This window comes from Pinus tabuliformis, chromosome 2_2, assembly GCF_031772625.1.
Source record: "Pinus tabuliformis cultivar Carrire ecotype Pingquan chromosome 2_2, CPIR1, whole genome shotgun sequence".
Taxonomy (NCBI): domain Eukaryota; kingdom Viridiplantae; phylum Streptophyta; class Pinopsida; order Pinales; family Pinaceae; genus Pinus; species Pinus tabuliformis.
This window is the reverse complement of record NC_142300.1, coordinates 175,929,926-175,954,405: the sequence shown is the minus strand read 5'-3', so window position 1 is coordinate 175,954,405 and position 24,480 is coordinate 175,929,926. Positions and strand designations below refer to the sequence as shown.

The window sequence follows — 24,480 nt, the reverse complement described above, 5'->3', positions numbered from 1 at the left end:
TCTGCATTCAGCATGTGTCTAACGTGGAAGAATGTGTCTATCAAATGAAGAGAGATAACGGATGATTCTGGAAATAAAAGTTTTTAACTTGTTCCCCACTGGATTAGAATGAGCTATCGTTGATTTAATGATCAGCATCGAGTCTTCAAAGACCATTAAGGATCTAGTACTTCCCCCTTGGTGATGGAAAGACCACACCACAAAGAGTATGTTTGTTCCAGGTTATTTGAAACCTTTCTGACACACAACCCCCAGCCCCCATCCCCAACAGACCTACACCCCCCTGCCCCCACCCCCAACAGACCTATTGCCCCTGGGTTATTCATTGAAGCTCCATCAGAATAGAGACAATAAGAGCATTGCTGCAACCACCAAACTTAGAACTCCTGAATGTCTTTCCTAACCTGCCAAAAAGGAAGAGAACAGAAATGGAAAGGAGGAGAAAGAGATGTCAATATTCAAAACCCAAACTGAATAGTAAAACCCAACTCTCTTCAGAACTGTCCAAATCCTGATCCTTGCCACGAATTCGATAAGTTCAGCCTAGCAAAAGTACTCAGCTAGACTTCTTTGGCATAACTACATTCTATCAACAGATGATGAGCTGATTCTTTTGCCTGAGCACACAAAACACATTTTGAAAGACCCACCACTGCTTTTTCTTCAAGTTTTCTGCTGCGGGAATTTTTCTCTGGGCCAAGATCCAGCAAAAGATGTTAATCCAAGGTAGACCATCTATTTTTCCATATTTATTTCTACAGGGCTGATCACAGAGGTAGTTGGGTAGCCTTGAGCCAAAGAAGTGATCCAAAAAGATGTCCACAACTGATCCAAATTGATGGTCTCAGATGTTGATAAAAACATCTCCATGTCGAAGAGCTCGTCAAGAGCTTACAACTCGAATGGGCTCAAACGGACACTGTATGCAAAAGTTATGGCATTCAGAAGTTGAAGGCAAAACAGGGGTAGGGCTGACACATGGCACACTTAGGATACATGTGGCACACCCAAAGGTTGACACATGGCAGTCAAGCTGACATGTGGCACAATCAGAGGTTGATCTGTGGCATTGTGATAGGTTGTGGCATGGCAATAAGTTGACACATGGTACCATGTGGACCTTCGAGAAGGCCTACGTGGCACTTGACTGGCAGGTGAAAACTATATAGCACAAAATCTGGTAATGGCAGGATTTGAACCTGCGATCTCATTAGGATAAGCCCTCCATTACACCATGATATGTGGTGTGTTATGTTGTGCAAATATTTTGATATTTATGCTATCTTCTAGAAAACAAATCCCATAAAATTGAATCTTTGACCTCCTATACTTAAGCCACAAGACTTACCACTACACCACAGGCTGTGAATATGTTAAGCTATCCCCCAATTTCTTAGTTAAAAATGATTTTTTTAATATAATATCCCCAAAAGACTGCAACAGCAAGGCATAAACTTGTGACCTCTTTTTTATAAACTCCATGCCTTGCCATTGCACCACAGCTCTGTTATGTGATATTTTTTGCCTAGAATTGTTTTTAAAGGGTATTTTACTATGTTGCATGAGTTTCCGGTACGTGGGTACTTTGGATATGTGGGAAAGAATATCTGGTATGGATAGAAGCTTTGACCAAATTTACAGGAAACTTCAAGTTGGGAGCAACAATAATATAATATATTAAAAATTAAAATTTAATATATATATATATATATATATATATTTTTAAAGTGTAAAGATTAAATGTACATATCAAATTAAATTTTTAAATGATTCATCATTCAAGAGACAACCATAAAAAGTTAAAACCAAAACTAAAAGCCACCTAAAATCATATTGATGTTCATACTAGAAAAAAACTTAAAAAGGCAAAAGCCTAAAGTAGTACATAATTCAAAATGCCCAATAGCCAAAATATAGCAACAAAAATACAAAGCTTATGATCATATAGTATGATCTTCAGCATCAAGGAGATCCATATAAGCTTGAGCCTCACTGGGTACTGGATCAACGTCATCATCATCATCATCAGATGCAACAATGTCATCTAAAGGTATGCCAACCAATCCTGCATTTGGTAAAGGATTGTCATCATCATCATCAATTTGGGCAGCATCTTCAGCATTCACATCCCATTGTGCAGCAGGTCCTAAATATTCAGGTAGCTTCCTTGAACAAAGTCGAAGACTACTGTGCAGATAAACAAGTTTCTCTGCTCTCTTAGAGGTAAGTCTATTCCTCTTAACAGAGTGTATGAAACTATAAGTGGACCAATTCCTTTCAGCAACTGAGGAACTAGCAACCTGAGATATCAAGCGTGAAGCAAGATTTTGGAGCTTTGGAACCTGACCCCCATACATTCTCCACCATCCAAGGGGTTTCTTCTGAGCATAATGCTTGATGTCCCTCTTTGCATCTTGGCTGAATAAATGAGGGCTTAATGTACCAAAATCAATAAATTGCTCCCGTATCACACTTGCTTCATCAACAGTATACATCTTAGTTATAACATCAAGAAACCCTTGTTTTACCTCTTCATCATCAATAGGAAGAATTCTATTTGGTCTTTCCATATACCACTTTGGATTAAGGGCATATGCAACCATGTGAAGGGAGGTATTGAGTTTAAGCCATCTTTTCGCTATCAACTTGTGGATTTCATGGAAAAACTCCAAAGAAGGGTTTCTTTGGCGAATGATGTGTTTTACCTTGCCCACCATGGTATCAATACATTCATATATTTCTCCAAGAGAAGGAGAATCTGAATCAACATACCTGATCAACTCCACAATTGGAGTTGTGAAAGAGACAACATATCTACAATCAGCCCACCAATCCTCATTAAGAAGCATTTCTCTTATCTTCTTCGCTTGAGGTGACTTAGACTCAGTTCATGTATTCCACTCCGAAGAAACAACAATGGCTTGTAAAGATACACAGACTTCAACCATGCACTCGAGCAAAATAAAATGTGGCATATCTTGTTTCTGCAGGTTTTAAAAAATGCTTCTTTGAATACATCCTGTAAATTGCCAAGGAAGCATGGTGGTTGCAGATGAACATTTGTGCCTCCCTCACATCTGAAATGATTTTTGCAATCCACTGTATTTTACCAATGTCTTTTAAGAGATTGTTAAGGGCATGTACACAAAAAGGAGTCCAAAAGATATGCCTATATCGACTTTGGATCATCAATCCCGCTGCTTTACAAATAGGTGCTGCATCTATGATGACATGTACCACATTTGAAGGACCAACCTCATCAATTGCATCCTTCAACATTTCAAACATGAAAGTAGCATCCTTAGTTTTACCACTACAATCAATTGCTTTTAAAAAATAAGGCCCTTCTGGTGATGTGACAATAACATTCAACAAAGGTCTCTGTTGAATATCTGTCCAATCATCCATGACAATTGAACAACCTGAATGAACCCAAGATTTTTTGAGGTCCTCCATAATTCCATGCATTCTTGTCACCCCTGTTAAAATTGGCAATCAGGGCAAAACTTCATGTGGGTCTTCTTATTCATGGCTGATAATATTTTTATTAGATTCCTCTCGTCGAGAGGTGTAGGATTGATATAAAGATCATCCGATTCCGACAAGTATTCATGGAGATATGAATTTATTTTGATTATGGAATTATTATCAAGCCGACCTACAACTCATATAGGCTCAAAAGCCCAACAGTCACATCTATTCAAACACCAACGCTGTGTATAAATATAAGAGGACTTTTCCTCATTTTCACTCACTCTTCTCATCACATCTTTCTCTCTCTACTGCACAGAAATGAGTCTTTTCTCTACTGTGCAGAAATGGGTCTCTCTCTCACACATGTGAAGCCGGAAGTTGTTAAACCTGAAGCTGCAACTGCAGATCCAAAGATTGACCTGCGTGGCCTAGAAGATCTCCTCTTTGGAACTGCGTTGTAGGTCCATCTGGATCTCCTCTGAAAGCCGCAACTTTTGGTGGTGGAATGAAGTCAATCCGACGAACGGTTTGCAAGATATCAACTGCCCTAGTTTGAAGCCGGAAACCGCTGAAACTGAAGCTGCAACTGCGGAAGTAAAGATTGACCTGCGTGGCCTAGAAGATCTCCTCATCTGAACTGCGTTGTAGGTTCATCTGAACCTCCTCTGAAAGCCGCAACTTTTGGTGGTGGAATGAAGTCGATTCGACAAATGGTTTGCAAGATATCGATTGCCCTAGTTTGAAGCTGGAAACTGCTAAAACTGAAGCTGCAACTGCAGAATTAAAGATTGACCTCTGTGGCCTAGAAGATCTCCTCATCTGAACTGCGTTGTAGGTTCATCTGAACCTCCTCTGGAAGCCGCAACTTTTGGTGGTGGAATGAAGTCAATCCGACGGTCGGTTTGTGAGATATCGTCTACCCTAGTTTGATAATGAAGCCGCTAATGCTGACGCTGCTGATCTAGGGTTTGCTACTGCTGATGTAAATCAGATTTATTGTACTGTTTCTCTCTGTTGAATTATTGAAGATAAAAGAAGATTTGATCAAAGGGTTTCCCCACACATTGTGGGGTTTGTCCGTGGCTAACCGCCACATCTTGTGTCTCTTGTCTTGGCTTGTTTTCTGTCGATCGTTTAATGTTCTATTTTCACTTTACTTTATGTACATGTGATTGCTAATCTGTGGAATATAATAAGAAAAAGAAACAAACTGTTATAAGCATAGAACATACCATAACTTAACATGGTATCAGAGCTGAGGTGAAGACAAAGCCCGAGCAAGAGCAAGAGCAATCACTGAAGAGAAGATTGGCAAGGCTATCCTAAAAGAACTTTGGGGTCCTCAACACTCTTTCCCGCCGAAGACAAGCTCTGTGAGAAAGATGACTATCACGCATGGAAGATGTCTATCGATCTAACTCTAGAAGATCCAGGAGTGCTGGACCATGTAAGAGACAATATTGTTGAGCCTCCATCAAATGCATCCGTTGCTGCATGGAACAAATGGAAAACCGAAGAAGTCAAAATAGAAGATCATCCAGGACTCTATCAACAAGCACTTGGTGGCCTACATCTCTAAACTGGACACCTCCAAGGAAATCTACGATAGACTGGGAAATGGCACTCATGACTCTTGGACAATTACCATCCGAATGGTACGTGTTCAGAACTACTCTTCTGAACTATAATGTAATTCCTGGTTTCGAGGAATTAATGGCTAGATGCATTCAAGAAGAAACAAGGGAAGAAGAGCAAGAAATGCCCATGCCAAAAGGTCCTCCTGCTGCCTTTTCTTCTCATGCTAAGAAAATAAATAATTCCGGGACTAAATCAAAAGGAAAGGCTGGACCTAAAGGTGGAAGAAAAGGACGATGTTACATCTGCGATAAAGCAGTCACTATGCAAGGGAGTGCCCTGATAGAAAGGACTCACATCGGGACGATGATCAAAATCCCTCTGATGGCAAATCAAAGGAATGACAAATTCAATAGCAAAGGTAAGAGGAGAGCTGGGGATCGAAGAAGAGGACAACCATTCAAGAAGGCTAGAATGTCCAGGATGTATTAAATGCACCTGACCTCAAAAAGAACCTAGTGTCCATCTCGGCAATGGAAGACAAAGGCTACAAGGTAACCTTCAACAATGGCAAGGTATGTATATGGAAAAGTAATGTTAAAGATGCCTTTACTCTTGGGTTTAGTGTTGATTCATTATATTAGGTCAATGGAAGTCTGCTAGGTGTCATGTCTTGTGACACAACTCTTCAGTCCAAACTTTGGCATCGGAGGTTTGCCCACCTTCATTACAAAGCTCTACCCGATGTAAGATAGATGGTAACAGGGATGCCCGAATTCCAAGTAGAGAAAGAAGGTGTATGTCCAGGATGTGCCGAAGGAAAGCTCAAAAGGGGACCATTCCCCTCAAGCCAAAGCAAGACCTCCGATATATTACAGTTGGTTCACTCAGGCATATCTGAGGCTGGCATTAAGAGGGAGACTACTACACCACGTACTCCTGAGCAGAATGGTGTGGCGGGAAGGAAGAACCGCATGATTGTGGAAGCTGTTTGGGCCATGCTACATGATCAAAGACTTCCGAAGTTTCTATGGGCTGAAACTACAAACACTGCCGTATATGTACAAAATCGATGCCCTCATCAAGCATTGGGTTCCAAGACTCCTGAAGAAAAGTTCACCGGTAAGAAACCTGATGTTTCTCATTTTAGAATTTTTGGAAGCCCTGTATATTTTCATGTGCCGAAAGAGAAAAGAAATAAATTGGGTGCATCTGGAAAGAAGGGAATTTTCGTGGGCTATGGTGAAAATACTAAAGGCTATAGAATTTATGTAGCCGGTCAAAGGGAAGTCGTAATTAGTCATGATGTCACCTTTGACGAAGATATGGCTCTCAGCAAGGTGAACAATCTTCCAACTTTGAGGAGCTCTCAAGAAGCCGACACCAAGGAACCGAAAGAAAAGGATGATGAATCAATGCCTGATGTAGAAGAACCCATGGATCTGATTGATCCTCCTCCACATGAGCCTTCCTCTTCTAGGAAGAGGTCTTCATGGCTTAGGGGATACTTGATGATGCTGGAGGACATGCTGCACCCCAGAAGTAAAGATTGACCTGCGTGGCCTAGAAGATGATGCAGCCCAGGCCTCTCCCAGGCCACAACTACCAGGATCTTTCGACATCCATACTCATAAAAGCTTACTCCATGATGATTTATAAAAACAATGCTCCAAAACCCATGTTTGCCATCAAATCCAATTAACTACTCCTTTGTTTATAAACAATCTCAAATATATGTTGGCTGCGCTCAATCAAGAGTGCGCCTTACCTCAGAGTTCAATCCACATAAAACTCATAAGACTACTTACTAACTTGTTTAACAACAAATGGCTTGGTATGTTTTAAAACAACTCGAAGTTTTCCATTACCACAGCCTGCATATATGGTTTTGCAGCGCGGCCTTTTCAAACTTCGTCCACACATTAAACCTGCGCCCGGTTGGAGTGTATATAGTATATGTGACAGTCATATATATATATGTTTAAGAAGTCGCACGAACAGTTTCATGAACCTTGTTACTCCATTAACTTCCACCGCAAGCAAACACATAGTAAGTATGTAACCACCGAATCTTCAAAGGGATTTTAACATATGATACGCAGCCTTAATACATCGCCCGTTCTGCTATTTGCTGGTCGGTTCCATTTGTAAGTTCATCACCTCCAAAACGACGAGCTCATGTATATATGTTGCACTGACTTCGCACTGGTTCATAATACATGCCTCTGCATATACATGCCTATGCTCCCTCCAATCGCGCAGATATTACTCGGCGGTGGCCGATACAATTAAGAGCTGCCTTCAATTACGCTGGCAGTTCCACTGTGCAACGATGGCAGTAGTATATACCTTCACCGTGCCGCTGTCACAATATGTATCCATCCGGAAGGCAGTGTTTAAAAACCCGCACACACGCCAATGAACAGTTCGAAAACCCTTTCTCCGGCAATGTCATCTCAGAACTACATGTATATCTTCATTGACTGTAATTTAAAGTCGTTACCCATATATAAACCGCAACTCTGTCTCCGATCTTTTGTTCGGCGCTACCTATACGTTGCTCCCTCTTATACAATCGGTCTGGATATACATAACAGCATCTGCAAGCTACCCTTTGTCCTTGTGAATATATGTAAGGATACGCCGAACTTCAAGGAGTAACAGCTATACGCATTGCCTTCTGTCCTGGTGCATATATATATGGTTAAACCGAATCATAATAAAGGACGCCGAGCGCCTCACTACCAATAAAGCAATCGCCTTATTCAACCCTCAGTTTATTATGCGTAGAGAACGATATCCACATTCAGTCAAAACAAAGAATTGTCATCTGATTTTAATGAACTCAAATTCAGGATGCACAGTCAAATAACCGGAGGAATAAAAGACCATTCAACCATTGGACATATGCATATGATCATATCTCAGAATTCATTAACGCAACCAAGTTCATTCATCACTGAATTCAACATATCCATATATACATAAAACAAGCATTACAAAAGTTCTATTCATGGCCAGATATACACATCGATGGCCCCTTTTTACAAACTGCCTGAAGGCTCCCAAGGAGAAACCTTGCTCCTTCTCACACACACACTCACACACTTCTCTGCCTAATGCCTTGGAGGCTTCTTAATTTATTAACTTAGCATGATCTAAAATCACTCAACTAAAAGCTCTAACTCTACATGCAATGCATACACATGGAAAAACATCTTTTTGTCTTTTTCCATCTTTTTTTCCTATTCTAAAATAGAAAAGCTTTCTTATCCCCTAAAGATCCACATCCACTCCTTTATGCCTAAAAGCTCTCCTAGTTTTATTTGAGAATATCTAATTAACTAATGCATGACCCCTATTTCTATTATTTACAATAATTTCCTTTTTGGCTGGATGCTCCCGCATCATACTCCCAAGGTAGAAAAATTTCATGATCTCCTGATCATGTGTTCAGCTCCATGTTTGCCTGGATCCCATATCTTGTACTGTAACTTTGCATTTGCTGCTGCTTCTGTCTGTTGTTCTTCTCCAGGTCTCCACACTTTATGCTGCTTTGCTCCACTAGCTGTACTCTTGCAGTCTTCTGTTGTCTTCCTCTTACTGCTTCTCTTTTGTTTCACTGCTGCTGGTCTCTTCCGGAATTCCTTCATCATCATCCGCCTCATCATTTCAATTTCTTTGTCCAGCAGATTCTCTCCAGCTTCTTCAGTAAGACCTGTACTCACAAAACAATTGTTAGAATAAAAAATATAAGGCATCAGTGCCTCTTTTGCTGCTAGTGTTGTCTCAGCTGTCACTATGAATGGTGCTGCCTCCCAAGCTTCCTGTCCCTCTGCAACATTCGTTTGCTTGTCACCTGCAATTTCATCTGCAATTTCATCTGCAACTTTTTCCTCAGCTTCCTCTGGCAACACTTCAGGATGTTGCTCTGAGTTTCTTTCCAGCTTCTCTATCAGCACATCAGTATGCCGATTCGCATTCACCATGAGACCGTCAGCTACTCCCGCCTTCTTATCATCTATCTCCAGCCAAAAAGGAAATTATTGTAAATAATAGAAATAGGGGTCATCCATTAGTTAATTAGATATTCTCAAATAAAACTAGGAGAGCTTTTAGGCATAAAGGAGTGGATGTGGATCTTTAGGGGATAAGAAAGCTTTTCTATTTTAGAATAGGAAAAAAAGATGGAAAAAGACAAAAAGATGCTTTTCCATGTGTATGCATTGCATGTAGAGTTAGAGCTTTTAGTTGAGTGATTTTAGATCATGCTAAGTTAATAAATTAAGAAGCCTCCAAGGCATTAGGCAGAGAAGTGTGTGAGTGTGTGTGTGAGAAGGAGCAAGGTTTCTCCTTGGGAGCCTTCGGGCAGTTTGTAAAAAGGGGCCATCGATGTGTATAGATCCATGAATAGAACTTTTGTAATGCTTGTTTTATGTATATATGGATATGTTGAATTCAGTGATGAATGAACTTGGTTGCGTTAATGAATTCTGAGATATGATCATATGCATATGTCCAATGGTTGAATGGTCTTTTATTCCTCCGGTTATTTGACTGTGCATCCTGAATTTGAGTTCATTAAAATCAGATGACAATTCTTTGTTTTGACTGAATGTGGATATCGTTCTCTATGCATAATAAACTGAGGGTTGAATAAGGCGATTGCTTTATTGGTAGTGAGGCGCTCGACGTCCTTTATTATGATTCGGTTTAACCATATATATATGCACCAGGACAGAAGGCAATGCGTATAGCTGTTACTCCTTGAAGTTCGGCGTATCCTTACATATATTCACAAGGACAAAGGGTAGCTTGCAGATGCTGTTATGTATATCCAGACCGATTGTATAAGAGGGAGCAGCGTATAGGTAGCGCCGAACAAAAGATCGGAGACAGAGTTGCGGTTTATATATGGGTAACGACTTTAAATTACAGTCAATGAAGATATACATGTAGTTCTGAGATGACATTGCCGGAGAAAGGGTTTTCGAACTGTTCATTGGCGTGTGTGCGGGTTTTTAAAGAATGCCTTCCGGATGGATACATATTGTGACAGCGACACGGTGAAGGTATATACTACTGCCATCGTTGCACAATGGAACTGCCAGCGTAATTGAAGGAAGCTCTTAATTGTATCGGCCACCGCCGAGTAATATCTGCGCGATTGGAGGGAGCATAGGCATGTATATGCAGAGGCATGTATTATGAACCAGTGCGAAGTCAGTGTAACATATATACATGAGCTCGTCGTTTTGGAGGTGATGAACTTACAAATGGAACCAACCAGCAAATAGCAGAACGGGCGATGTATTAAGGCTGCATATCATATGTTAAAATCCCTTTGAAGATTCGGTGGTTACATACTTACTATGTGTTTGCTTGCGGTGGAAGTTAATGGAGTAACAAGGTTCATGAAACTGTTCGTGCGACTTCTTAAACATATATATATATATATATATATATATATATATATATATATATCGACTTCTTAAACATATATATATATATATATATATATATATATATATATATATATATATATATATATATATATATATATATATATATATATATATGACTGTCACATATACTATATACACTCCAACCGGGCGCAGGTTTAATGTGTGGATGAAGTTTGAAAAGGCCGCGCTGCAAAACCATATATGCACGCTGTGGTAATGGAAAACTTCGAGTTGTTTTAAAACATACCGAGCCATTTGTTGTTAAACAAGTTAGTAAGTAGTCTTATGAGTTTTATGTGGATTGAACTCTGAGGTAAGGCGCACTCTTGATTGAGCGCAGCCAACATATATTTGAGATTGTTTATAAACAAAGGAGTAGTTAATTGGATTTGATGGCAAACATGGGTTTTGGAGCATTGTTTTTATAAATCATCATGGAGTAAGCTTTTATGAGTATGGATGTCGAAAGATCCTGGTAGTTGTGGCCTGGGAGAGGCTTGGGCTGCATCAGGTGGTATCAGAGCAGGAATGCTTAGCTGAAGATATTTGTTTCTTTTTGAGAATTGAAGTGTGATGAATGATTTTTTTATGTGACACGCAAACTCCACAGGTAAACAGGATTGCAGAAGAAGAAGGAAGACAAGATCATGCAAGATCTTGAGAGGTAAAATTATTTTCTGATTTGAAATTTGTGAATGAAGTTTATGGTTGCAGAAAATTGGCAGTGAACCTGAAGAATCCAATAAGGAATTGGATAAAGAGGACAACTGAAGTGTTCTCAGGAGAGAGAAGGAGATTGCAGAAGCCTAGAGGGAGCAAAGGTGTTGCTCAGGAGAAGGTTCCAGACAAAGGACCGTGCTTACCAAAAGACTAAGTAAGGAAAGCTTAGTGAGGTAAGATTGCAGCTGGGAGGACTAGCTGTTGCAGAGGCTTGTTGCAAAGAAGATTCAACAGAGGTTGAATAAAGTTGCAGATGAGAGAAGCTTACGAGAGCAGTAGAGGATGCTCGAAAGGTTCCAGCAGAGGACCAATGATTACCAAAAGACCAGATCTGGAGGGAAGGATCAGTGAGGTAAATGGCAGCAAGAGAGCTTGTTGTGGTAGAAGCTTCATGCAACGCATAGGTGAGGAACTCATGGCGAAGGAGAAGATGACTACTGATAGTCATAGCAGAGGTTCAGGAAAAAGCCACGGTAGAGGACAAAAGAAAGAGGATGCCAAGGTAAATGGCAAGAAGATAAGTCCAAAGGAAGTTGAAGTGGAAGAATACATCTGTGAACCAGAACAAGGAGAATTTCTGGGAGATAGTGATGATGAAGGCTTGAAGACTGAAACTTCAAGTAAGACCAAAGGGTCATATGGTTTTAAATCTGACAATTTGTGGATGGTTGCAGGTGAAAGACAATTAGCTGATGGGATGACTGCAGGAGTTCGAGAAAGAGAAATTGCAGTAATGAAGGCACAATTGCAGGTAATGGAAGAATGGCTGCAAGAGCAGAAAGATCAAAATAGAAAATGGATCTTTCCACTGAGGGGAAAGAGAGTGATTTGGCGACAGTTGCAGAGGAGATTGAAGCAAATTATGATTGCCTTGTTGAAAAAGGGACTTAGAGTTCTTGTGCCAGAGTTGGAGTTTGAAATTCCCGCATGCAGATATATTAAAAGAAAAATGTTGAAGGAAGCAGTCAAGACTGAAAAGTCTTGTGGTTTTAAAACTAATGAGTTGTGTATGTTTGCAGGTACAGAACAAGAAGATAAACAAACTTTAGAGTTTGTGCAAGAAGAGGTGAACCTAAAAGCTGTACAGATCGATAATGAGTTAGCAAGATCTCAGAAGCAGATGGAGAAGAAGGAGCCTAATCAGGATGTTGATGCAGAAAGAGAAGGACCAGCTGATGATTGGCCAAACACTAGTGGAGGTTTTACTGAGGAGGATGTGCAACCTTGTGCAACTGTTACAGAACAAGAGGAAGTTCGTATGAATACAAGTGATGATGAGATGCTTCAGCAATGCTGCAGAGAAATTGCATTTTTGGAATATTGGTTGGAGAATCCAAATTATGACAAGAAGATTGCAGCAGATGAAAGAGTTCAGTACAGCGCACGAGAGTAGAAGGAGATCCTGGTAGTTGTGGCCTGGGAGAGGCCTGGGCTGCATCAGAAGATCTCCTCATCTGAAATGCACTGTAGGTTCATCTGAACCTCCTCTGGAAGCCGCAACTTTTGGTGGTGGAATGAAGTCAATCCGACGGTCGGTTTGTGAGATATCGTCTACCCTAGTTTGATAATGAAGCCGCTAATGCTAACGCTGCTGATCTAGGGTTTGCTATTGTTGATATAAATAAGATTTATTGTACTGTTTCTCTCTGCTGAATTATTGAACATAAAAGAAGATTTGATCAAAGGGTTTCTCCATACATTGTGGAGTTTGTCCGTGGCTAGCCGCCACATCTTGTGTCTTTTGTCTTGGCTTGTTTTCTGTCGATCGTTTAATGTTCTATCTGCACTTTACTTTATGTACATGTGATTGCTAATTTGTGGAATATAATAAGAAAAAGAATAAACTGTTATAAGCATAGAACATACCATAACTTAACAACCCCTCTATCTATTAATGAAGTCTTCATTTTGTTGTACCCCAGGGGTGCATTTCCTATCCCTGCAACAATGATCTTTCTCACCATTTCTTTATAGTATGGTGAACGAGTGGCATTAAATGAAATTCCATTTGCCATAAAAAATCTGTTGTGACATCATCTGCTTCATCCCTATTCAAAACATTGTACATCTTTTGAATGGAGTCACTTATAGTAGTCCTCTTAGTGCTAAAACTTCCTTGATTAGTCTCAATTTGGATGTGGCTTTGTTCATCCATACATTGAGATAAATCTTCATGTCTACCTCTCTTATAATTATGAGATACAATGTTACTATCACATTCATTGTTCCCATTTGCTTTCATGTGAAGCTTACTCACCTCCATTCTTTGTTCAAGGTTACATGTGCAACTCTTCACTCCTAACTTAGGTATGCCCAAAAGATGATGCTACACTCTTGTATAAGTACCCTTAAAAACATGGTCACACAAATTGTATTGTCATTTCTCACAACCTCCACTGTTTTTTGTCTTGCTTTGTGTTATTTTTTTCATGAACTTCATTAAAGACTTCTTGGAAATGTTACTTGATTGCTTGTGGGTACCTATTGTTGTCTCTTTCCATGGTATCAATACTGAAAATTTACATTAAAATTCAAAAAAAACATTAAAAGTGGAACAAATAAATATATTTTACAATGTACATAAATGCCAAAAAGATAAAAATCACAATATTAGTATTTAATTTGAATATTGTGAGTTCTAATAAACTAATAAACTAGTCAATGATAATTTGCATACTCTAATAAACTAATAAACTAGTCAATTACTATTAATGATTTCAATCTAGTCGATACCCTTTATGGATAAATGAAAATCATGAAGTACATGATGAAAATCATAAAGAACATGATTATTTGCTTACTGTTATGGATAAACTTATAAAGTGAATGATTGTATAACATAATACTAAAATAATTAACTTCACTTTATCACTTTATTAAAATAATTAACTTCACTTGATAAAGTAGATAAAGTTTATGTACTCGCTGTTACGAATACAGTGAATGATTGTATAACAAAATACTAAAATAATAAAACAAAAAGCTTTTAAGAGTCTCTTGCAATGTATAAAACAAGGACAACGCATACTTCCACTTCCAATTCTCATTGAGTCTCTTGCAATGTATAAAACAAGGACAACGCATACTTCCACTTCCAATTCTCATTCCAAATTGATTTTGTGCTCCACTTTAATGTCACCATCTATTTGTAGGGCCTCTTTATAGGCAACACATAAAGATAAATATTTCCACTTTTAAGTATAAAAATTCGATCTTTGCAATTTCCATATATATATATATATATGAGATGAAAGGTTATGAGATTCTAGGATGAATGTAAAGTGCTAGTAGTTATTGATGTCTTTGATTTATTAACAAAATATTGATTCTTATCTTTTTATTTGATGAAAATGATTGCCTTGTGAGTAGAAATAAAATAATTTTTGTTTTCAAATTTTGTCAAATCTATAAATCATTGCACTTGTTAACCTTGAATCTATAACCTTAAATTTTATAGATTTATAATTTGAATCTATAAGCCTTTGTTCTTGTTAACACTTCAATGGAAAATTCATTAGTCATCATATTTTCATACTCATTTAATAAAATTTGATTTTCCTAGTTAACTCAACATTGCGGAAATTGTGTTTGACATTTTAAACCATGTATATCCTATTTCATCTTCTTTTCCTTTCATTGGTTGCTACACAAGTAGAATGATTTTCATTCAAACAATTATTATGAAAGTTGTTTTTTTCAAAAGAATGTAATGAAAAGACCTATAAAACAATTAATAAGATAATTAATTGGAATGACAAATATCATATATCAATATGTAATCATTAAATGCGTTGGATCCTTCCCTACTTAATCTCATTACACCTTAATGTAATTTTAATTTAATGGTGGGCCTTTGATTTGAATGTAATTTTATATTGAGCGACAAGGCGAAGAAAACAACATTAAAACAAAAGCAAAATGCCAAATGAAAGCGAAAGTGTGAAGGCCATATGGCATAAACGCAAAACTCAGAACTGTAAACATAATCATAGAGACTCCGACATTGCACCTCTGCCACACTTAACGCGTGCTCGCTGTAATACATTGGTTAATTTCTTATGAGGAAAATTAAAATACATTAGTCGTGAATACATTTATAATTCTTTCAAAAAACAGAAAATAATTACAAAAACAATCCATTAAACTTTAAAGCCAAAAAATAACACTTAAAGAATTTAAATTTTGATGGACTCAATGCACATCAACTATCATGATATATACAATCTGCACTCCTAAAGTCCTAATAACATTCATAAATCCCCATAATTCGAATTTGTCAACGCTACCATATTGATCTCCATAATTCGAATTTGGTGAAATGGGTTTTATCACTCCTAATGTCTTCACCGTTAGTATAGAGACAAAACTTCCTTCCACTTTGAAGTCCGAGATGCATAGTAATCCATAGATGCAAATTTTAAATCCTGAGATTCTTAGATTGAATGACTTAGAGATCAATGGAAACTGTACAAAACGTTTTACAAAATGAAAACATAAAATCTTAACTCTGTAACTCATCAAGTAAATTTGAAGCAACATAACAATTTTGCCTATTAAACAAAGCTAGGCTATGCTCTCCAGCCAAACACATCGATCATAAACTCAAATGTTTTTAGAAAACTGTACAAGATTTTGTGTGAAGAACTTATAAATCTATCAGTAAAAAAATCTACTTCCCCATCAACAAAATGAAAAATAAAAGACCAAAAATAGCAAATATATGTTGTAGTTGCACGTGTAAATCTTTTCCAAACATTTGGGAAGTTTTCATGTTTAAGGAAAATAGTTTAAATAAATAAAACATAAAATATTATAAAACAATTGAAAAATAGTTTGATAAGACCAAAGTTGCGATTAGAAACTTCACCAAAAGGAATTGCATTCGAATTGGTATGTGGAGGAACAAGCAACAATATTAATTTAAGTTTGAGTTTCAGTGATAACCGTAAAAAATCGAAGTACAATATTCAAAATACTTGCAAAAATAAACAACTAAAGCCAAAAATAACAATGAAATCATTTCAATCTTTTTTTGTGTATTCCACGCACATCAAATATCGTATATTAATATTAGTAATACATAATGTAAAGAACACTTACAGGCAGGTGAACACAAGGGAAGCAATGAGCACGAGGCGAACAAAGTTTTGAATGGCTTACTCCTCACCAGTGAATGCAACAACTTACTCCTCATGGCAGGCGAACAAAGTTGAATCGCTAATGAATTCAGAGTTGATGGGGGACAATTATATAGAAAAAGCTGAGTCAGTTTTGACGCCAATTCTAAATAAGTTTTCCACCAAAAAATTGTGCCTATTTTCCCAGGTTTTTCGGGTACGCATGGATCGGGAGCCTGTAGGAGCTCTGATCCATCAGGAAGCATATAGATGCTCCTCGATGGATCAGAGCTCTTGATCCAAGCTCCCACTTGAAACCCTCTCCAGAAACCACGATTTTTGCCGATACAAGCTCCCAGAAAGCTCTAATGCTCCAACCAAAGTTTCTGCCTATTTTGGAGCGTTTCGTACCAGCTCCTAAGCTCCCAGGAGCGCCAGAGCTTGGGGTACTTGCTCTCCAACGACCAGGAGCGGTACTCGTGCAACATTGGTATTTTATATTAGTGTTGCAGAATAAAGGCCATATAGTCTTTTCATTTGCAGGAAGAAGCCAGAGGAAGTCTCCAGCAGTGCCCCTATCTCCCTAGAAGAATTTTGAAGGTGAATTTTGCAGGTTTAAAAGTCATTTTTGATGTATGAAGGCAATTTCATGTATTTCTTATCATTATAAGGGATTGGTTACACCTTTGAAGCAGACTTGGAGATGTAGCCCATGATGTGTGAACTCGATCAACAACTTGCTGTCTTTGTCTTCTTATTTGATGTCTATTATTTCCATCTTTTAGAAACAAATTAAATTTTATTAAATCCATTCAATGAATAAAGAGGCAAAAATACAAAGGCAATTTAATCATTTAATTTCAGATCAAGAAGATACCTATTGCTGACTGTGAAAGAGGTTTCAACCCAACGTCTACAATCTTTAACAAACTTGTTCCAGGTGGTTGATATAACGAGTGCTTGAGTGGGAGAAAGAACCAATGCTCAAGCTATTCCAGAGGGGATCCAATGTTCCCCCCATTTCTTTGAATTTTCATCCCAATATGAAATATGAAAAAGAGTTTTAAGATTGTTGCTTTCCATCCAATCTTTGTGGTCTGAGGGGGGCCAAATCTATTCTGCTAGACAAAGCCTCCTTCTTGTAGATGCTATCCCTCCAGATTTTTACTTCTTTCCCTTTTCTTGTTATTCAGGTGAGTTTGGATTTTATTATAGGGATTGTTGCTTTGAGAAGCTTCAAAATTGGAGAGTCTTTTTGTACTTCTAATGATTTTCTATGAATGTGGGGAAGCAACCCTTTGGTTTCTCTGTGAGGTTTTCCTTGGAAATAAAAAAATAATGTTACTTGGGATGACCACCTTTTAATAATGATCCTTGATTCACCTTTTTATGAAGTTTGAGAGGAGGATGTTTGAAGGATTTGATACTTCACTTCTTAGGTTGAGATGGAGAGGTGGGCCAGTTCAACCTCCTACCCTCTAGCCTCCTGAATAACATTATCAATGTTGATAATTTTAAGGTTCTCCATTTTACCAATTGCTTTATTATTCATCCGATCAGAAAAAGCTAAAGTTTCGAGCATTCTTGGAACCTTGTTTGATTGCCTACCCAAAGAAAATGACTTGGATAAGTTGTGATTAATGAAGCTAAATGAGATCTGACTTCTCTTTTTGATTGCAAGTGTTTGAAGTGATTGGGTACATATATCGTAATTTGTGCACTTATTTTTTGTGATACAATGGTTCTTCAGAAGATTTTGGCCCTTCTCACCAAACATTCTGAAAATTCAAATATGTACTGGAACTTACAGATTGTATTTGGTCACCAAGAAATTATTTGTCTTTCTCCTCTTTGCTTCCCCCACATCATCACATTGATTTCTCTGTTGTATGTAAATGTTTTACTTCTCAATATCATTTTTGGTAAATCCCTGTCAATAAATTGATGGAGCGAGATAATTTGCTATTTTCTGGATTTGCATTGCCTTTTTGATATTCGCGAATATTCTTACTAGGGAAAATAGGCGCCCTGGAGAGTAATAACCTTGTTAATATTTGAGAAGAGCACCATAATGCTTGATTTCTCATTTTCCTAATATTTTCCTAGAGCTAAAAATTTCCTTAGGCAATGAGAGAAAACAATCTTCATTGATAACCTCTAGTATTAGAAGACCTGGAGAGTAGACGTTTTATTACAACTACAAATGTGGTTAGTACTCTATTAAGCAATGTAATGATACACACATAAATACAAAATGTATCTCAAGATAGACAGACTATCTTGATCACACAATCATCTTGTTGAGTGAATATCTCAACAAAACACTAATCTAGAAAGCCAACTACATGGAGAATATCTCTCAAACCAACTAGATCTAACCACCTCCTAAATACTAAGAACAAAGTCTTCTCATAAAGATGAACTTTAAATCAATGTTGCAGTGATCATTATCGGGATAATATCAACGAGGGAAAAAATTGTAAATTACAAAAATTTTCATTTTTTTTAATATCTAAAGCATCTACAACATAAAATAAATATATTGACACATAAATATAATAAAAGAACTAATATATAAGATGTGTAATATCATTTCTAGTGCTACATCACACAACAATGAATCATGTCTTGAATAGTTAGTCTTGACTCCTGAGTCCCAACTCAGCCTCAAAATATCAACAAAAAATATAATAATGTATCTCATACCATGAGTCATAATGTCATATACAATGAAATGAACCAAATAACTAATACCATTGATTTCCTCTGCCCCTCTTGCGAGAAAATGCAATAGTTTTCCCTCTAGATGTAGACGCCGGTGGAGTTTGTTGAAATATGGCAACAAATATATTGCAATTTAATTTGTCCTTGAATTAAATTGTGAATTAAAATCGAATTTAATCTTAACAGCTATTTGGAAATAATTAATTAATTAGTTGGAGAAATTCAAGTTAGAAGTCTTTCTGAAGTCATGCAAGAGTTATCCCTTAAATTAAGGAGAAAAGATTGAGTTATATTTGAGTTGTAATTAGTTAACTCAGTTTACTGAGTTAAGTCCAATTAAATTAGTTCCAAACTGTTTGAGGAACTAATAGTGAGTTAATAGTTAGTTGATGCATTAATGCACTCAACTAGTGCTACTCTAGTTAACTGAAGATTACCTCATCGGAAACTCTTGCATGTCTATTCTGAGAAAGACCCAGTTGAGATTAATGTTCAAGGACAGTGTACTATCAGTTGCATGTGTTTTCTCATGGAGAAAACTCATGCATGCAGTCAAGGATTCATCCTTGAGGATTGCGCAGTTTTGAAGGTTTGTTTTTCCACTTGGTAATAGGCTAATCATCCACAAGGAATAGCGCAAGGAAATAGGAGCTTGGAGGGCAGAGAGGAAGGCTGGAGAGAAGCCAAGATTTCCTGTGAGCATGTGTGAGTATTGTACTGAGAGCTGGCTAGCTGTGAGAGCTAAGGCTTTGTATAATTCCTATGTATTTCCACCATGTATGATAATACAATAGTGTGGGGTTTTTAGTTGAGGCTTTCCCCAAAGTATTTTCATGTGTATTGTGCCATTGATTCTTCTTCTTTTGGTTATATTGTTCAACTCGATATTTAAGCTTCCACAAATTGATAGTAGAAGTAGGTTATAATATTCTGCTTTGATTTATATTGCATTATTGGGTTAACCTATCACATATTTTCTACATGGTATCAGTGTTGTGAACAGTATACTGAGAAGGGAATTCGAAGTTTGAATTTCGGGGTTGCAGGTGCAAATCGAATCCATATCATACTTCAAGGTTGGCCAATGGCGTTCTATGGCTTGAAACTCGAGTATGCCTTGGAAGGTAGCTCGAATTACATAGCATGGAAAGATAGAATGGAGGCTGTATTAGAAGACAATGGCTTGAAGGAATTCATTGATCAAGAAATCCCAAAGCCAGCTTCAACTAATACACAAGAGTTGGCTAAGTGGAAGAAGTGTGTGGTGAAGGCAAGACAGATCATCCTTGAGGGAGTTCGAGACCATATTGTATCGAGTCTCCATGGGAAGGATACTCCATTTTCAATGTGGAAGACATGGAAGGACCTCTACCAGAATAGTAGCGACCAGAGGAAATTAGCGCTCAAGGATAAGCTTCGAAGAATCAAGATGGAGAAGGGAGATACTATTTCCACATATCTAAACAAACTCACCACTTGCAGAGATGAGCTTGGCAGTGTGGGAATAACTACTGTCGATGATGATATGGTGAGCCTCGTTTTCCTTGGCCTTCCAAAGAGTTGGAATAACTACTAGGACTCTGTGAATGGAAGGGAGAAACTACCAGATTGGGAATGACTGTGGTCGGATCTTATGTAGGAGGAGGTCAGGAGGAGCACATGAGATGGTTCTTCATCCAAGAATGATGATGAAGAAAATGTGGCCTTAGCAAGTAAGGCAAGGAAAGGGAAAGGGAAGGCTTTCCATTTCAAATCGAATTCTACTGATTGAGAGAAGAAGGGTGACATGTCTAAAGTAAGATGCTTTAATTGTCACAAGATGGGACATTATGTGACTAATTGCCCGTCGGAGAAGTCCAAGAAGGGATCCTCGGAAGGATCGGAAGGTGAGGCATTAGCCTCTCAGTTCGAAATGGACTTTACCTTCATTGCATGCATGGTGTCATCGATGATGGGTTGTGTTTGGTATCTTGACAATGGAGCCTCATTCCACATGACCGGTGATAAAAATTTATTCAATGCCTTGGAGGAGAAATACCTCAAGATGTGCATAGAGATGGGTGACGATGGAAGGTATGGTGTTTTAGGAGTGGACACAGTTGCTTTTCAGAGGGAGCATGGAGCTCCTCTCACCTTGATAGATGTGATGTATGTGCCTGGATTGAAGAAGAACTTGGTATTGGTCTACAAGGGACGCAAAAATTTTCAGTGTATTTTGGACTACATTGTGGGATAAGATGGACAGAAAGTTGAAGAGGTCTACAACATTCCATCCATAGACAAATGGAAAAATAGAAGTAGTCAACAAGACTTTGGTGCAAATTTTGAAGGGTTACAATCAAAAGCATCTGAAAACTTGTGATGAAAATTTGGTATACATACAACACTCTTATAATAAAGTGGTCCACACTTCTACTAGTAATCCCCCATTTGAAATTTGTTTTGGATATTTTCTACCTTCACCTTTGGATATTACATATGGACAACAAGGAGGAGTGAGGGAGGATCTTACAAGTAATTTCTTAAGAGCAGAAAAAATTGTTGAGAAGATTAGGCAAATCCATCTACAGGTACATGAGATGTTGCAAAAGTCATATGAAAAATACAAGGCCAAGCATGATCATTGTAGAACAAAGAAGTCATTTAGAGTGGGAGATAGAGAATGCTTACAATTAAATAAAGAAAGACTATAGGGTTTTGGTAAGAAAATCAAGGCTCTATGATATGGTCCCTTTGAGATCCTAAAAAAGGTTGGAGAGAATGCCTATAGACTCAGTGTTCTTCCATACATTCACATTTACTTAGTGGTGAACGTAGAGAATTTGAAACTCTATGAGCTTTCCATGTTGAATTAGGAAGAGGAACATGTCCTACGTTCTTTAGAGGATTTGGGAGTAGATGCTAAGGTAGAATTAATAAAGGATATAGCTTTATAGAAGAGGTCTAGAACTACAAGACAAGGGCAACATGACCTTTGGCAGATTGGGTTGAAAGAATGGTACTTTAAGGAGATGGTAGAGAAAAAAATTCCTCACCTCATTCCGTAAGCGATTTTGCGGACCAAAATCATCCCAAAATGGGGAGGTATAATCCATATTGGATTATATTATTTGTCATCCATATTGATGTCTTCATAGTGGAAAAATTGAAGGAATCAACTCATAAGATCATTTTTACTAGTGGGGTCCCAGTTTGATGTTTTGGCGTCCAGAACCTTCCAGAAGCAGTTTGAGGTATTAAACGACATTTTTTTGGGGGTAAAACTTTCTTTCTTAAGCAATTCACCCCCTAGCACTATTTTAAATGCACATACTTTTCCAACAACGCAAGAAAGACCTCAAATACAGTCTATGCAAAAGTTACGTTGCACATAAGTTGACCTCCTTATTTTGACCAACATGATTCAAGAGGATGCCACATTAGCCCTCATTATTTATGGAAAATGTGCTAGCCACATGATTATGATGAAAAAGAATTTAGAATAGTCAATATTGTAACTCTAGTTAAGAGTTGAAAGAGCCAAACATAACCACTATTAGGATATCATACTATGTTATAACTGGGCCACTAGGAGGAAAATGGGTTTTGTTCTATTAGAGTGCATTTTGTTCCATAGATGAGGAGAGTAGCTGAGAGTGGATAGAGAGAGAGAAAACATAGATGGTTTGTGTACTATGGTAGCCCACAGGGCATAGGTCTCATTCCTTTGTACTTGCATCCATTTTCATTTAGAGAAAGAGAGAGAAAAGCAACCTCACCTTCTAGTTGGATTTTCTGCTGTAAGGGTTTCCCGGATCATATCTTGTGTTATTAGGGTTGTGAGTGATTGCATTTTTTCTGGTTCTCTATTTTTTGCATTTTATACATTGCATGGATGAAAACAATAACTTAGTAAATCCAAAAGTTTAATGAAAGTAATTCTCATAGTATATATTTTAGATTTTAAGTATAATTTTATTAGATATATTGTGATGAACTATCTAGTGGAATATCTGTGACAATTTACAAATCAAAATTTACAAGGAGAAGAACTAGTAAAGGAATCTCTAGAGGGATGTAATAAAGCTTTTGGAAAACTTGGCACATCTACTTAAGATTTTCTAGGGTCATTATTCTTCACTAAATGGGTAGGGCATGTCAGAGAAATGGGCTTAAGAGCACGATTCTATAAAGTAATAATGTACTAACGGGGCAGTAGAGAGGATTAGAAATTCCGATTGGAGGATCTTTTGCAAGCATATAGAGGTGTGTTCCAAAAGTCTAAAGGGATACTACCTAAGAGGAAAATAGAGAGTATGAGATACAACTATTGCTCGACTCACCATTGCTAAATATAGGGTTGTACTAACATTGCATACTAGAATGAATGAAGTGAAGAAACAACTACAAGAAGTGTTGGAGCAGGGAGTGTTTTGACAAAGCACATCACCTTGTGAGTCACCTATCATCATAGTATTGAAGATGAATGGAACTTCGAGATTCCGTATCAACTATAGAGCTATGAATAAGATCATGCACAAATCAATACCCTTTGCCTTGGGTCAATGGCCTAGCTAAAGTTTTTACAACATGCCAAATAGTAAAAGAAAATGACACCTAGAATATTGCCTTCAATACAAGGCAAAGTCTATATGAATGGTTGGTATCCATTTTGGTTTATGGAATGCACCAACAACATTGATATATTTTATCCAATTTTATGGATTCATTTGTAATAGTGTAATTATATGATATATTGATTTTTAGTTATACCTAGGAAGACCATAGTAGGAAACCTAAAAACAATCAATTGTTGGCAAATCTTAAGAAATATGTATTTGCTCCATAGTGCTTGGTGTACTTGGGGTATGTGATTGCTAGACAAGGTTGGTGAAGATGGAGGCAGTCATCGAGTGACCAACTTGTACCATTGTCACTGAAGTTAGGGGCTTTTTGGGACTAACATAGTACCTTTGGAAGTTTCACACATCCTTCTTAGCTGTGGCTATACCACTCCATGCCATAACAACTAGTGGCAATATTTTTTTAGTGGAGAAGGAATCAACATAACTCTTTTGAAGCTTTGAAACAAAATATTAGTGGGGCATCAATTCTCATATTTCCCTTTGAAGTGGATATGATATGGGAGTGAGGGAAGACACCACAACTAAACCACTGAAGTTTGAAAGATTCGTTGATAATATTAGGTCGATCCATTTGCAAGTGGATGGGGCATTGACGAAGTCATAGGGAATATAGAAGGTTTGTCATGACCAACAAAGAGTTGAGAATACATATAGGGTATGAGACAAAGCATGGTTACATTTTTAACAAATGAAGGTTACAAGGGACTAGTAGGAAGATCAAGGTTTTGTAGTTTGGTCCTTTTGAAGTGTTTCCACTGGTAGGTGATAATGCCTACAAAC

At 37.7% G+C, this 24,480-nt stretch overlaps 2 protein-coding genes across 2 annotated transcripts; both read right to left on the bottom strand.

Moving 5' to 3' along the window:
• Positions 1–1,940: 1,940 nt before the first annotated feature.
• LOC149191978 (uncharacterized) lies at positions 1,941–2,849 on the bottom strand. The gene has a single exon (XM_089406791.1). It carries the CDS (start codon positions 2,847–2,849, stop codon positions 1,941–1,943), a length of 909 nt encoding a protein of 302 aa, XP_089262917.1.
• A 91-nt stretch (positions 2,850–2,940) lies between these two features.
• On the bottom strand, positions 2,941–3,456 carry LOC149191977 (uncharacterized). The gene has a single exon (XM_089406790.1). The coding sequence runs from the start codon at positions 3,454–3,456 to the stop codon at positions 2,941–2,943; it is 516 nt and encodes a 171-aa protein (XP_089262916.1).
• Positions 3,457–24,480: the final 21,024 nt, after the last annotated feature.

Coding starts and splice junctions, on each gene's coding strand:
- LOC149191978 (XM_089406791.1), bottom strand. CDS start 2,849: ATGCTTCTTAATGAGGATTGGTGGGCTGATTGTAGATATGTTGTCTCT.
- LOC149191977 (XM_089406790.1), bottom strand. CDS start 3,456: ATGGAGGACCTCAAAAAATCTTGGGTTCATTCAGGTTGTTCAATTGTC.